This window comes from Chanodichthys erythropterus, chromosome 6 (genome assembly GCF_024489055.1).
Source record: "Chanodichthys erythropterus isolate Z2021 chromosome 6, ASM2448905v1, whole genome shotgun sequence".
Classification (NCBI taxonomy): domain Eukaryota; kingdom Metazoa; phylum Chordata; class Actinopteri; order Cypriniformes; family Xenocyprididae; genus Chanodichthys; species Chanodichthys erythropterus.
In genome coordinates, this window is record NC_090226.1 from 2,202,934 (window position 1) to 2,217,113 (window position 14,180).

General features: G+C 37.4%; 1 protein-coding gene across 2 annotated transcripts; it reads right to left on the minus strand.

Annotated features, from left to right (window-relative positions):
* srsf11 (serine and arginine rich splicing factor 11) lies at positions 1-13,878 on the minus strand. 2 transcript variants are annotated; one of them, XM_067387700.1, is made up of 13 exons: positions 13,579-13,878; positions 10,934-11,067; positions 9,105-9,214; positions 8,937-9,026; positions 8,787-8,836; positions 5,270-5,403; positions 5,095-5,176; positions 4,902-5,015; positions 4,698-4,787; positions 3,497-3,589; positions 3,243-3,414; positions 2,666-2,755; positions 2-837 (listed from the first exon to the last, which is right to left on the minus strand). In XM_067387700.1, the coding sequence occupies exons 1-13, from the start codon at positions 13,698-13,700 to the stop codon at positions 643-645; spliced, it is 1,476 nt and encodes a 491-aa protein (XP_067243801.1). In that variant the 5' UTR covers positions 13,701-13,878; the 3' UTR covers positions 2-642. The 2 variants fall into 2 exon arrangements, with proteins under 2 accessions (XP_067243802.1, XP_067243801.1); XM_067387701.1 differs by lacking the exon at positions 2,666-2,755 and having other exon boundaries at positions 1-837.
* Positions 13,879-14,180: the final 302 nt, after the last annotated feature.

The following is a 14,180-nucleotide window of genomic DNA, read 5'->3' on the forward strand; positions in this document are numbered from 1 at the left end:
TTGTAACATTGCAAACCGTACAGATAAATCATGTTCTTAGCAAACTACAGTCTATGATGACGGTGTGTTCACTACAGATAAACACATTGCAGCAGATACAGCTGGACTGGTGAATGACCTGCTAGAGAAAGTAATCCAGTTTACGTGAAGTTTCACAAACGTTCTGCAACTTTAAAAAGACAAACAACTTCCACCTAACTCAGGCTAACTATAAAAAAACCCCAAATGCATTATTAAAAGGAAAAAAAAAAAAACACTGCTTGCCAACGTTATCCAAGCACTTTTAATTAGAGGGTATTTGCTTTAAATAGAAACTGCAAACAGACATAGCGAATGGTTGTATTTTTCAGGGAGAAATTGACTTTCTACACTAAATATACAGTATAACACCGTTCCACGTCAGCCATGAGGAAAGAAACAGCTCTAAAATCGGAGAACATTTTAAGACGAGCATGTACCAGTAAATACAGCAGATTCTGAGGATGCAGAGTTTTGTTTTATAAAAAACAAAAAAACAAAAAAAAACCAAAAAGGAATGAGCGAGTTCAGAGAGGAAAGTTTTCAGACTGATCTAGGACGAGCTTTCCTCCATCTAAACTCTAACAATACATCTCAAACACTGATCAGTGGGAAAGGGCTGTTTCAGTCGCTCATGTCCATGTCTTCGTCTCGCTGGTCTTCGCTGTTTCCATCCGACTCGCCACGACCAGCGTCATCTGCACTGTCCGCTTGAGGCTCTTTGGCCTGCGGCGATGAGGCGGCGTCAGAGTTCCTCTCTCGCTCTTCCTCATGCTCGCTGTCGTAGCCCTGCTCTTCCTCATCGTAGTCCCTGGTCACCTGCAGGATACAGAATTCAGGAGCAGTTTTAAAGGTGCAGTATGTAATATTGACAACTAGTGGTTGAAATGGGTAATACAGTCCAAATTCAAAATGTTGGAGACTTGTTTTTGTTTTCCCCGCCCAAACTACAGCATCAAGATCAGATCACCTATTTGTTTTTTCATCATCTATTGTTTATTATATTTTTTTTTTCTACCTTGCTTTTTCATTTGGCTTAACATCTGGCAAAGAGAAATTTACATTTATTTGAATGTTTATTAATGTACATTGTTTGTTTTCAAATAAATTACTAGTGATAAGTCAAAACAACATCGTAATTGATGCATTTTAAATATATAAATTATACACAATTTAAAATTCTACCTGTAAAATTTCTAAAGCATTAATTTGAAACAGCAAATTCAGTAATATGCCAATAGAAACAACTCTAAAATGTCAGAAACGGTCCTGCCGTTTTTAATCAAGTTGAACTAACGTTACAGGAGATCGATTGGTGTTGACAGTACTTTATAATTTATTAGAGTAGGCTATCATTAGTTTTGTCCAGCTAATTTTTATTTTATAGGCCCCCATAAAAAATAATTTGTAGGCTAACTGCCAGATAACAATCACCAGTTTTTTCCCGTCATGGCTAACGTTAGGCGTGTTATCTTATCTTAAAAGCTAATAACATTTATTAATTAGCTTATAAAGCCCACATTTAATGTTACCGAAAAAAGCTCAGTGATCCATCAGATCCTTTAGGTTGGTTAGTACGGTTTACTGCTGAACAACTCATTTGTCGGTGTGAAAACACAGAAATCAAAAATTAAGTTAAGTTATATATCTTCAATCTCCTCTCGAAGCTCTGACAGTTCTCAGAGAAGCTGTCAATCATGATGACACGCGCCGTTTCTATAGCATCAAATTACTAACTAAAATCAAACTTATCACAAAAAACAAACAATTGAGCATATATCAGCGTGATAACTACCTTAAATGACCAAAACCATCTTTCGGAAAATTTTATTGGAAGTGTAATTTATTTTTTTATTTCGACTCAAGTCCTGTTCGTTTGCATGGAGAGTGCAGGGTTTATGACTTGTACTGCATCCAGCCACCAGGGGGCGATCAAAGAGCCCGCAGCTTCACTTTTCAGGATGTATGAGGCACACCCGCACACAACAGGAGCGAGCGCAATGAGTCTTACACGCATTTCCAATATTTATCTGCATTTTAATATGCCTTTTAAGATGGATGCCGAGGCTTTTTGTGTCGAGTAGAATCTGCAAACTCTGACCCAGTTTGTTTGCTGGCTTCCATGGCTGCAATGCACCATTTTCCACCAACTGGCAACCCGGGGTGTTGAAATACTATTGGGTAAATTGGCAGTGGGCGGGATCCCACAGACATTTCCGACACGAAACGCAAATTTAAGTAGCATAACTGGCTGTTGATTGTTTTTGAGAAAAAAAAAAAAAAAGTATGTGAACTTAGCATGTTTGCAAAGTGGTGGAACTACGATGTCAGTTAGCATCTTGAAAAAAATCCAATAAGATTTTTCCATAGGCTTTTGGATTATCATAAAGTTTGATTCTTACATGTTTTGCCCATCAAGAACATTTTCACAGATGAACAACTTATGAATTTAAGCCTAAATGCAGTCGCCAGAAGCAAAAAGCTAAAGGTAGGCCATGGTCGCACAATTTTAACGTCACCACCACTAAGCTTCCGACAAGTCTATCAATCTTTATCTAAAAACATTTTTCCTGAAAGTTTGAATTAGAATAGTTTGTAAAAGCGCAGTTATAAGCATAACTAGGCTGTAAAAGCGGACTGAGCTTACCTGTTCGGCGTGATGTTTAGTGTCGCCGACTGCCTCTGTAGTCTGATTTAGCCACTTGTTAGCAACCGTCATTTTCAAGACATGTAACAGCTTAAAGAAATCACGGGTAGGTTAATACTGATGTATTTTATGTCGTAGAATAAAACGTTAAAGTATCCTGAGCTTGTGTTAACCACGGACCTTATTTTAGCCATTTAACCAAAAAACACTTTGGGGCGATGGAACCGCAAGTGCTAAAATGCTAACTTCGCTTTCGGGTTTTGGCCTACAAAAATGCATCATAGTTCCACCACTCTATTAAAATACAAACAGCACCTTTAACGAATTATTCATTGTCAGTATGGCTATAAAGATCACACAAAATGATACTCAAAATCGTTTTAACATGAAATATAACACAGATGAGGTTATAACTGTCATACTATGTTGTTGATCAAGCTGTGGCGTCGCAGAAATAGAAATAATTTCTAAAATAGAATCCAATCAGGGTTGAGTAACATAGTAAAGATACGTTTCATCGGTTAGGACACAGTGTAAAGCACTAGTTGACTGGTTTGTAAACTCAAGACAGTCGTACCTTCACATCGCCCTTCTCGCTGTCAGACTTTCGGTCTCGGTCCTTGTCTTTGTCTTTGCTCTTCTTACTGGTGGAACGTTCCCTTTTTTCCCGATTTCTTTCCCGATCGTCTTTTCTGTCTCTGTCACGGTCTCTCTCGCGGTCTTTATCCTTCTTTTTCTCTTTCTTGTGTCTGAAAAAGAAACAACATGCAGTTTTTGTGTTAAATCAGGCCTGAGGAAGGGGAGGTGATTGTGTAGGAGCGTGTGCATTACCTGCGAGGAGACGGGGAGCGGGACAGTTTTCTCTTGGGAGATCGAGACTTCTTTGGGGATCGAGACATGCTGCGACTTCTCCTGTGCCGTTTGCTGGAGAAAGAAACATTTGCTGGATCAAGAGGAGCTTTGATCTGATACACAATTATTTAAACCACAATTATTTTGGGGGCGTTTTATCGACACCGATTTTTTTTAATATTTAAAAAAAGGAAAATTTTTGCATTTTAGTAATTCACAAACTTTTGAAAACAGGTTTTAAAGATCAAGTTGTTAAAAACGATACTATTATCATCTCAGTATAAACTACAAAAACACTAATTTGTGAAAACGGTGACGTCATGCGTATTACACGTTCAATTTATAGGCACGTAGAGTTTCTTTACAAAATGACAGCGCCTACTACTGGCCTGGCAGCAGAATGCAGCATTTTCGTGGATCTGTGTGAACGGGGATTGTTTTGATAACGGTGTCGCCTGTATGTGAAAAACGCAAAGGAAAAACTTTTGTTTTTAGTATACCATTGTCATGCAAACATACCCTGATATTCACATTTAATCATTTTACTTTACAAGATGTACCTGTGAAAAAAGGAACTGAAGCACCATTTCTAGTCATAATGCAATTTTAGATGATTTTTGGCAATTTTGGATAAATAAAATTAAAACTAGGGCTGTACAATTAAATCGTAACACAGACTAGTGTCTGAATATTAAAGTGCAAGAAACTCAAAAGGTCATCACTACAACCATTCAAAATAAAAGAAAATTGAGAGAAATATTTTACTATTGTACAGTAGAATATACTTAATTAAAATGTTAATGCAAAAAAATAAATGTTAAATTTCCATTTGATTACATTTTAGAAGATTTTTTAAAATTGTTCCTTCATTTGATTACCACCGTCTTAGTTAAAACAGACAACATTTTCTGAAAAACATTTCAAAAGGCATTATTAGTGTAGAAATAGATAATTAAAGATTTATGAATTTAATTAGACATGCTTGTCTGATTATTAATTTAAACCATTAAAACAGAATTTGAAAAAACATTTCATATGACCAAAAAAATGCAATTTTTGTTAAACTGTATAATAATTGTACAAGTTTCATTACTTTAATTAGACATGCTTTTTGATTAACAAAATTTAATATAACAATTAAAACAGAATTTGAAAAACAAAAACATGATTTCACACTCACCGGCTGGTACTGCGGGACCGTCTGGCGCTGCTGTAGCTTTTCGGTGGAGTTTTTGAACGTTTTCTGTTCTTTTCATCCTTCCTCCGATCTCTACATTCAAAACAAACATCTTTTAAAAGGAAATAGACCACTGCTATTGCACAAATAACCCTGACAAAGCAGGAGCACAACTGACATGGTTTCATCTGATAACACAAAACTCACCTGGACCTGGAGCGTCTGCTGCGATCCCTGGAATGAGACCTCCTCCTCCTGGGGCTCTTCGACCTCCTCCTGCTCCTGGAGCGAGACCTCCGTCTGGAATGACTCTTAGAGCGCCTGCGGTCACAAAACATCCAAATTAGCCCAGGATATGAATTTCAGCTCAAATTTTGATGATTAAGGCGTCTCCACAAACCTGTGTCTGGAGCGGGACCTGGACCTCCTGCGTCTGGATCTTGACCTGGATCTCGAACGCTTCCGTTTATCATCCTTTTTACCTGAAGAAGCAAACGCTTTATCACAGTGCCCTCTCATTTAATCCTAAAATAACACTGATTTGATCTAGAGTGTCTGTCGGGTGAATCACTCACTTCCAGGCTCGATTGCGGCGGAGATCAGTGATTGTGCCTCTCTCACTCTCTTCATGGCTTCTTCAATCTCTTTATTAGAGGCGTCCGCCTTCAGTCCAGGGGTCAGATTCAGCCCAGCGGCGAGAGGGTTCAGCCTGCAATCACAGCAAATTACTGATGAGGACACACTGAACCTCAGACAAGTAGAGCCTTATGATCTCTGCATATGGACTAATGTCTGTGAATATTAAAGACTGCATGTTGTGTGTCTGATTTCTCTACTACACAAACTCATGTGTGATGCTAGTCTGCATCTCACTATATGAAGACTAGAACTTTAACAATGCATCGATTCTCAATTCGCGATACAATGATTCTGGATTTATCCTGATATTTTCACAGTTTTTAACAGCAGATGGCGCTCTAGGCTAGATTAAATATACTAGGCCTAGTTAAATATACTTGCACTTCGACTCAGGATGCTTTTATGATGCAAAATTAATGTAAACAGCCCACTGCAAACCCCCTTGTAATTCGCTTCAACCTGTTTGAACCTTATGAATGATTATTTTAGGTTGAAGTGGTGCGTGTAAAGTAACTGGAAGCAAGCAGAATACGGGTGTTTCTAAAGCATTTAGTGCCATCTGCTGTTAAAAACTAAGCTCAGAATGGATTCGGGAGAGAATTGCGATACATTCAGAAGATATCAGAATTGATGCAGATTCATTGTATTGCGAATCGATAATCAGTGTATCACGGAAGAGGATTAGGGCCAAGCAATAATAAAAAAAAATACATAGAGATTAAACTCGTTAAATTACGAGAAAAAAGTCATTAAATTACGAGAACAAATTTGTTAAATTATGAGAAAAAAGTCGAGATAAAATGTAAAGTCGAGTTTATTCTCAACATTTTATCTCGACTTTTTTCTCAATTTTACGACATTCTCATAATTTAACAAATTTGTTCTCGTAATTTAATGACTTTTTTCTCGTAATTTAATTAATTTTTTCTCATAATTTAATGACTTTATTCTCAACATTTTATCTCGACATCTCGAAATTTAACACGTTTTTTTCTCGTAATTTAACAAGTTTATTCTCAACATTTTATCTCGATTTTTTTCTCGAAATTTAACGAATGTTCTCGAAATTTAATGCCATTTTTCTCATAATTTAACAAATTTGTTCTCATAATTTAACGACTTTTTTCTCGTAATTAATGACTTTATTCTCAACATTTTATCTTGAATTTTTTCTCGAAATTTAACAAATTTAATCTCGAGATGGTTTTATTTTTTTTATTATTGCTTGGCCCCGGGTGTGTCTCATACGTTCTGAAAAGTGAAGCCGCGGGCTCTTTGATCGCCCCCTGGAGGCTGGATGCAGTACAGGTCATAAACCCCGCCCTCTCAATGCAGTCGAATGAGACTTCAGTGAAAACTTAAAAATAAAGTCTGCTTCAAATAAAACTTTCTGAAAGATGGTTTTGGTCATTTAAGGTAGTTGTTATCACACTGATATACATTCAATTGTTCGTTTTTGTGATGATTTAGATTTTAGCTAGCAATTTGATTCTATAAAAACGGGGCGTGTCGTCATGATTTGCAGTTGATTGACAGGTTGTCTGAGGACTGTCGGAGCTTCGAGGGGAGATTGAAGATGTATTAACTAACTGTTAATTTTCAATTTCTTTGTCATTAACACCAACAAAATGAGTTGTTCAGCAGTAAACTGTACTAACCGACCTACAGGATCTGATGGATCACTGAACTTTTTTTCTGTAACATCAAATGTGGGTGTTATAAGCTAATTAATAAATGTTATTAGTTAAGATAACACACCTAATGTTAACCATGTCGGGAAAAAGCAGGTGATCGTTATCTGGCAGTTACTTATTTTTATGGGTATAAAATAATAATTAGCAGGACAAAACTAATGATAGCTTACTCTAATTACAGCAATCGATCTCCTGTAACGTTAGTTGAACTTGATTTAAAATGGCAGGACCGTTTCTGACGATTTAGAGTTGTTTCTAGAGGCATATTATATTGATTTTATCTACTGAATTTGCTGTTTCAAAAATATTATTGCTCTAGAAACAGAATAGCCTATTATTTTATAGGTAGAATTTTAAATTGTGTATAATTTTTATAGTCTATTTAAAATACATGAATGATGACGCAGTCGTCTGGGCGGAAGTTTGATATCGCGCCTCCGCCTCCGGCTCAACGGACGATTCCTTCTGCGCATGCCCAGGCTCCAAACTTTTTTTTTTTTTGACGTATTGTATTGTCCCAGCCCTAATGAACACATGAACTTTATCTCCAGAGCTGCTTTGAGAATCACTTCATCAGCATTTCACCATTTAATCTGAGAAAACTATCATACACAAACTCACAGCTCTTCACTACAAAAAATTACTACAAAATAAAAGTGTGATTTAACTTGAAGTACAGTAGAAATTACTTCCCAATAAGTAGTAGCTATATTAACTTTGATTATTTAATTTTAACAGTTAACCTGTTGCACAGCATTTTGTCTGCCGTAAAATAAAACGAATGGTTACATTTGATTTCATTTTAAAAGATTAATTAAATTGTTAATTGTTTTATGTATGTAATTACAACTTATTTTGATAATAAATTTGTATTAAATCATAATCCCCCCCCCAAACATTTAAACAACAACACTGAATTTGACAAAATACATTTCATATGGCCCTATTATTGTAAACATTTAAAAAATAATAATAATATTCATAATTTTAATTAATTAGACATGGTTTTGATTCCTAAATGTTAACTAAGCCATTCAAATTTAATCCAGAAAAACCAATGAAAAAAAAAAAAAAAAAAAGTTTGGTAAAAAATAGATAAAACATTTCATAGGGCCCTAATACCCAGTTCATGATAAACAGCCCAATTTTGGCAATCAGCGTCAAGTGACAACTGCTCTCGGGACGCAATAATCAATCGTTTTCTCTCATATAGAGTCATAGTGGACAACAACCAGAGCCATGTCTGTGATGCCTCACAACATCCTGACAGAAAGACTAGCGCGTTTAATTTTTTTTTTCAGTCCTCCATAATGGGTTCCGGCACATTTTTTGCATTGACAAACATGGCGTAGGAGCACAGAAGCTTTCAAACATGGCGACGGCAACAATACTCCTGCCTTTACGATATTTCCTCAAGGGATGAACACCACAAAGTGAAAAAAGATGGCGAACGATAGTGGAGGAGCATCAGCAACATGGTAAGTACTGGAATTAGCATCAAGCTGGCAAATTTATTTTATTCGCTTCACTAGCCATTGCTTTTTTATGCTCTTGTTTTCAGAAATCAGATGCTTATTCTCAATGACATCACGCACATTGTTAAAGACGGCAAGCGATGACTGGTCAGGAAGCAAAGTAAAAAATAAAAAATGCATATTCTGACATTGTAACAAAAAAATATTGTGCAGTCTGATCCTGGTGTAAAAATGCACAATTTTCACAGCCCTAAATGAGCAGACGACGATATCGATGGACTTACTTGGGGTCTATGGATGCCATGAGCTTCATGAGCTGCTCAGCTGACAAAGTCTAAGAAGAAAAACACGATTAGTGAAACAGTGAAGTAGATCTGTTGTACAAAAACTTCTGCTCAAGGTCTGGAACAGGGCTATTGTTGAAAAAGTCAAACCTGAGGGTTTATATTGGGCGCTGCCATTGCCAGAGCTGCCATGGGGTCCAAGTTAGGCCCTCCTAGACCTCCAAGAGGAACACCACCAATCTGACAACAGACAAAACATCAACATCATTATAGTCCAAACTAGGGCGAGCGTCTCTTATTACAGTGATTGACACTCACAGATGGGACGGGGTTGGGCGTCGGGAGGAGCCCGCCTCCTGGCAGCAATCCTGCGACGGCATTGGCTGGAGCTAGCAGCGATAGAGCCTTGGACTCGTCAGGAATCACTCCTGCAGGACAGAAACGCCACAGTTAAACCACGCCATGGTTCTCGCACCACACACAAACAGACCCCAAAGTGAAACTTTCTTTTTTTTTTTTTTGCAAGTCTATATTTGCACTTACATCAGTACTCGCTTTGTCAGAGGAAGCTAACACATGAGGTCCCTTAACAAAAGCATGAAGTGCACAATACTACAAGAAAAGGAAATGACACTAGACACACTGCCAAGATGTTATCACCTGAACTTGATTTTTTAAGTCATGAACCAAATGTAAGCAAGCACAGCCGGATCTCCACTGGGATGTGCTCTCAAGTTTCATAAGTTGTATAATGAACAAGCGATTCAGGTCGGCTGCTTCGCTATAAAGCACACAGAGACATCAAGATAGACAAAACAGAGTTTATGATTTGGGTGTCAGCATCAAATGACAGTTTATTAATCCACTGATGGTGTGACTTACCATAACTAATGCAAATAACACTTGTTTAGGGGGCTTTTGCTGGTGTTCGAGAGCTAAAACGGCCTTTACCTTTGGAAGCACATCTAAACTGAGTGTGTGTGTGCTGGATTGAGACACAAACTTGATAAAAAGAGAGAAGAAAGGACACCTTCCAGCAAAAGCCCAGTTTAAACACAACTAGAGACTGTGTGTCAAATGCTGAAGGAAAAAATAACTAGAATTAAATGACAAATGAATGTCTGGTGAGTGCATGGAGTCCATTGGGTGAGCGCCTCTGAAATTAATATTTCACTCCAAACAACACAATCATCACTGACACACACACACCAGAGAGAGAGAGAGAGAGAGAGAGATAATATGAGAGAGAGAGAGAGAGAGAGAGAGAGAGAAACAGGACAAGCTGCAGAAGACAAAACTGTTGGGTGGCATTTTCTGCTGGGCCTGGTTTACAGGACTTGCAGAACCAGGGAAAAGAACTGGAAAACACAACAACAAAAAACAGAAACGACCGTTAAAAAGCGTCTCAGGCCTTTTTCAGTCATGTGGAGAGGAACAAAAGAACATTCTCAGACTGTTTCTTACTCAAAAAGGGAGGTTGGACAAATATCACATACGCCCTGAGTTTAGCTATCATTACATCTGATAGTTAGTGCATATATGTGTGCAAAACACTCATGCAGAAATGCGCTACATCTCGTCTTACCGTAGATTATCTCGTGTCTGATTAGCATGCAGTTCAATCAGAAATGTGGAAACCAACAAGGATTTGAGCCTAAACATTTGTGCTTTGCATGAATAGACGGATCGATCTTTGTCTGTGAACTCGAGTGAATTCAGTTGGAGACACAAGAGAGAGGATTATAGTTTACAGCAGGGAAACACGTGGGCTGGCCGCTTTTATTTTTCTACAGGGCAGCAGAGGGTCACACTCAGACATCTGCCGGCTCTGCAATTGCCTTGTTCACTATAAAAATCACACACACAAATGACAAAGAGAAAAGTTTAACAAAAAAAAAAAAAAATAAATAAAAATAATGAAACTAAACTGCAAAGGCAATGAGTTAAACATGAGCTCCTGCCATTCAGGGATTCATTCCCAAGCATCTCATTGATATTTCTGAAATATACAATCATACTGATGTAACTGTAAGTCTACAATCAGGATTGAGCGACGGCCGCTGGGGATTGACTGCGCTAATGCCGCCGTCATCTACACTGTGAAGGGATCGATCACGTGTCTGAATAGAAATATGAACAGCACAAACCTTCTGCGAAGGGGACGACGATCAGCGCTCTGTCCACGAAGACCGTGTTGGTCAGGTGCTGGGAAACTCCGACTGATTCCGGCTCGTGGAACTTTACAAAACATACACGTGAAGTCACAGGCAAGGGAGAATCACTGAAAGAAAATATAGATGCTTTTGCAAGATGTACAGTACACGCACTGATCACACACACCTCCTGCAGTTTCAAACACTGCAGTCAAATATTCATCATGTTTGGCTTGATTCGAGCAAATCAACAGATGCGGCTCATCTACGGCATGTCATAAAGATCCAAGATCCGGCTCAGTTTTAGATCTGCCAGCTTCAGAGCAGATCCACCAGCGTCCTACCTTCGCTGCAGATATGATGACGCCAGATGTTTTTCGTTGGGTGAAAAACAACAAAAGCACAGAACAGAAGTTAGCTACTGGAGGGAGAACCCTACAAACTGCCTGCCTGAGCAGTGAAATCAACATTGACTGCATTTACTGAGTCGCGTGTGCTGGCTAGTCAGGCCTGGAAATGTAGTTCTATGCCTAAAAACAAGCTGCGGGCAAAACCAGTGCTGCGTCCAAAATCGAATACTTCTCTACTACGTAGTACGCCGAAAGAGTGTTATGTCCGAATAAAAAGTATGCGAAAAACGGTACGGCGAAAGAATAGTATGGCCGAATAAATAGTATGTGAAAAATGGTACAGCGAAAGAATAGTATGTCCAAATAAATAGTATGTAAAAAAAAAAAAAAAAAAAAAAAAGGCAAACTACTACACCTGAGGAAATTTTTTTTTTTAAAAAAAGTATGCGAAAAATAGTACGCCAAAAGAATAGTATGTCCGAATAAATAGTATGCGAAAAACAGTACATTGAAATAGTATATCTGAACAAACAGTATGCGAAAAACAGTACGGTAAAGAATTCCGAATAAATAGTATGTAAAAAAAACAATTACGGCAAAATATTATGTCCGAAAAAATAGTATGCGAAAAACAGTACGCAAAGAGTAGTGTATCCAAATAATAGTATGCGAATAACAATATGGCAAAATAGTATGTCCATAACAGCACATTGAAATAATATATCCGAATAAATAGTATGCAAAAAACAGTATGCCAAAAGAGCAGTATATCCAAATAATAGTATGCAAAAAACAATATGGCAAAATAGTATGTCCGAAACAGTACGTTGAAATAGTAAATCCAAATAATAATATCCGAAAAATACGGCAAAATAGTATGTGGGAAAAAAATAGTATGCTAAAACATACGCTGAAAGGGTATGTCAAAATAGTAACCAAAAGAATGGTATGTTCAAATAAATAATATGCAAAAAACAGTATGCTGGAAACAGTAGTATATCTGAATAATTGTACGCGACAAAACATAAGCTGAAAGGGTAGTATACCCGAATAATAGTATGCGGAAAAACAATACGGCAAAATAGTAGGTCCAAAAATAAATAAATACATTAAAAAAAAAAATAAATATGCGAAAAACAATTTGGCAAGAGTAATATGTCCGAATAATGAGTATTCGTAAAACAGTACGCCGAAATAGTGTGTGAAAAACAATACGGCAAAAGAGTATGTCCAAAAAAAATAAATAAATAGTATGCGACAAACAATTTGGCAAATGAGTAATATGCCAGAATAAAAAGTATTTGAAAAACAAACGCTGAAAGGATAGTATGTCCAAATAAATAGTATGTGGAAAACAATACGGCAAAATAGTATGTCTCGAAGAAAAAAAAAAAAAAGTATGCGAAAAACAATTTGGCTAAGAGTATTATGTCTAAGTAGTATGCGAAAAACAGAACGGCAAAAAAGTAGCACGTCTGAATAAATATATGAAAAACAGTAGGCGAAAAGCACTCAGATGACCTACTACTTTCGACAAGATTCTAAAGTGTGCATTCAATGGACACTTTACTATCCCATGATGCCACGGGAGAGAATTCATGAATGCCAGTGAAGCGACGCAACTGATGCCGGTAGGTCACATGACAATAACAACATGGCGGATGTTGTAGTCCAAATATCATTCATATTCATTCTATAAAACAAATGTTTAACAGTCGCTAAATAAAAACAAAACCTACTCAGACAGTATGCGATTCTGAACGCAGCGCATGTCATTTAGCACATCTGTAACGTTACGGAAGCCCATTAGCACCAAATAAAAATATATCATAATTCCATAGTCATCATGAAATGCTTTTTGTCATCTTTCGACTTCTTAATATCATAATGACTATTTAGAGCGTCACAACCTAGACTTTTTCATCTCATAATTACAACTTTATGTAATCAAGAGTTACCAAAACATGATTATGTGGCGGAAATGGGCTTCCATAATGACGCACAGACGCAAGTTTACGTGCGTGACGTCACGCCTCGTTTATGCAATAAAGAGCAACTACTGGAAACTAAATATGCATCTGCTTTTGGTGTTATAATCATTTAAATTTGTTATAAGGAGGTCTGACGCTCACATGTGGATAAGCTGGAGATAAATGAACGATATTATTTACATATATTAGCATATAATCGGGATGAAGGCAACATTATGGTATTGTTATACAGCCGTATGTGTGTTTTCTACATTGAACGAGCTTATATGGGAGTGTTTTGGAACATTTTTATACTCACTCTGGTGGAAAGAGTTTAAGCTCGTCGATTGTTCCGATGAAGCCGAACAGGGTTCTCATCTGCTCCGCGGTGCTGCTCGGCGACACGTTCGTCACCTGGATAACATTGGTGCTGGACGTCATTATGGCTCCGAACTGATGATGGCGAACGTCAATCGAAAGACATTTAAATCCGTGCGGTAGAAACGCGATTTTATTCGATTTTGTCTCAATGGATTCTATCAGTCGTCTCGCGGCCTGCTCTCTCACACGCGCATGACTGCGGGATCTGTAATGGCGCTCGTGCTGCGGTGTGAAGCGCGCCCTCATAAGAATATGGCGGCATTGGTGGCAGATTTCAAAATAAGAGTTGTACGCTCAAGTTTTTTCATTTGGTTTTTTCAAACTGGAGAAGTTCAGAGAAAAATGTAAAAAAATAAATATGCAAATAAATTAATAAAACCAAATTATTTTATCTATTTTTAAATAATATTACATTTACATAATTGACCTGTAATCACGAGATATAGGTTACTTTGTTATATTTTCCCCTCACAAAACTGTAAACTTAAAATAATAAATCTGTTTCTTTGTATGACTTTATCACCTAGCAATGAACATGAA

Coding starts and splice junctions, on each gene's coding strand:
- srsf11 (XM_067387700.1), bottom strand. CDS start 13,700: ATGACGTCCAGCACCAATGTTATCCAGGTGACGAACGTGTCGCCGAGC. Junction 5,404..8,786: donor ATGGCATCCATAGACCCCAA/GTAAGTCCATCG, acceptor CTGTGATTGCAG/GCTGAACCCTCTCGCCGCTG. Junction 3,415..3,496: donor CGCTCCCCGTCTCCTCGCAG/GTAATGCACACG, acceptor TTTCTTTTTCAG/ACACAAGAAAGAGAAAAAGA.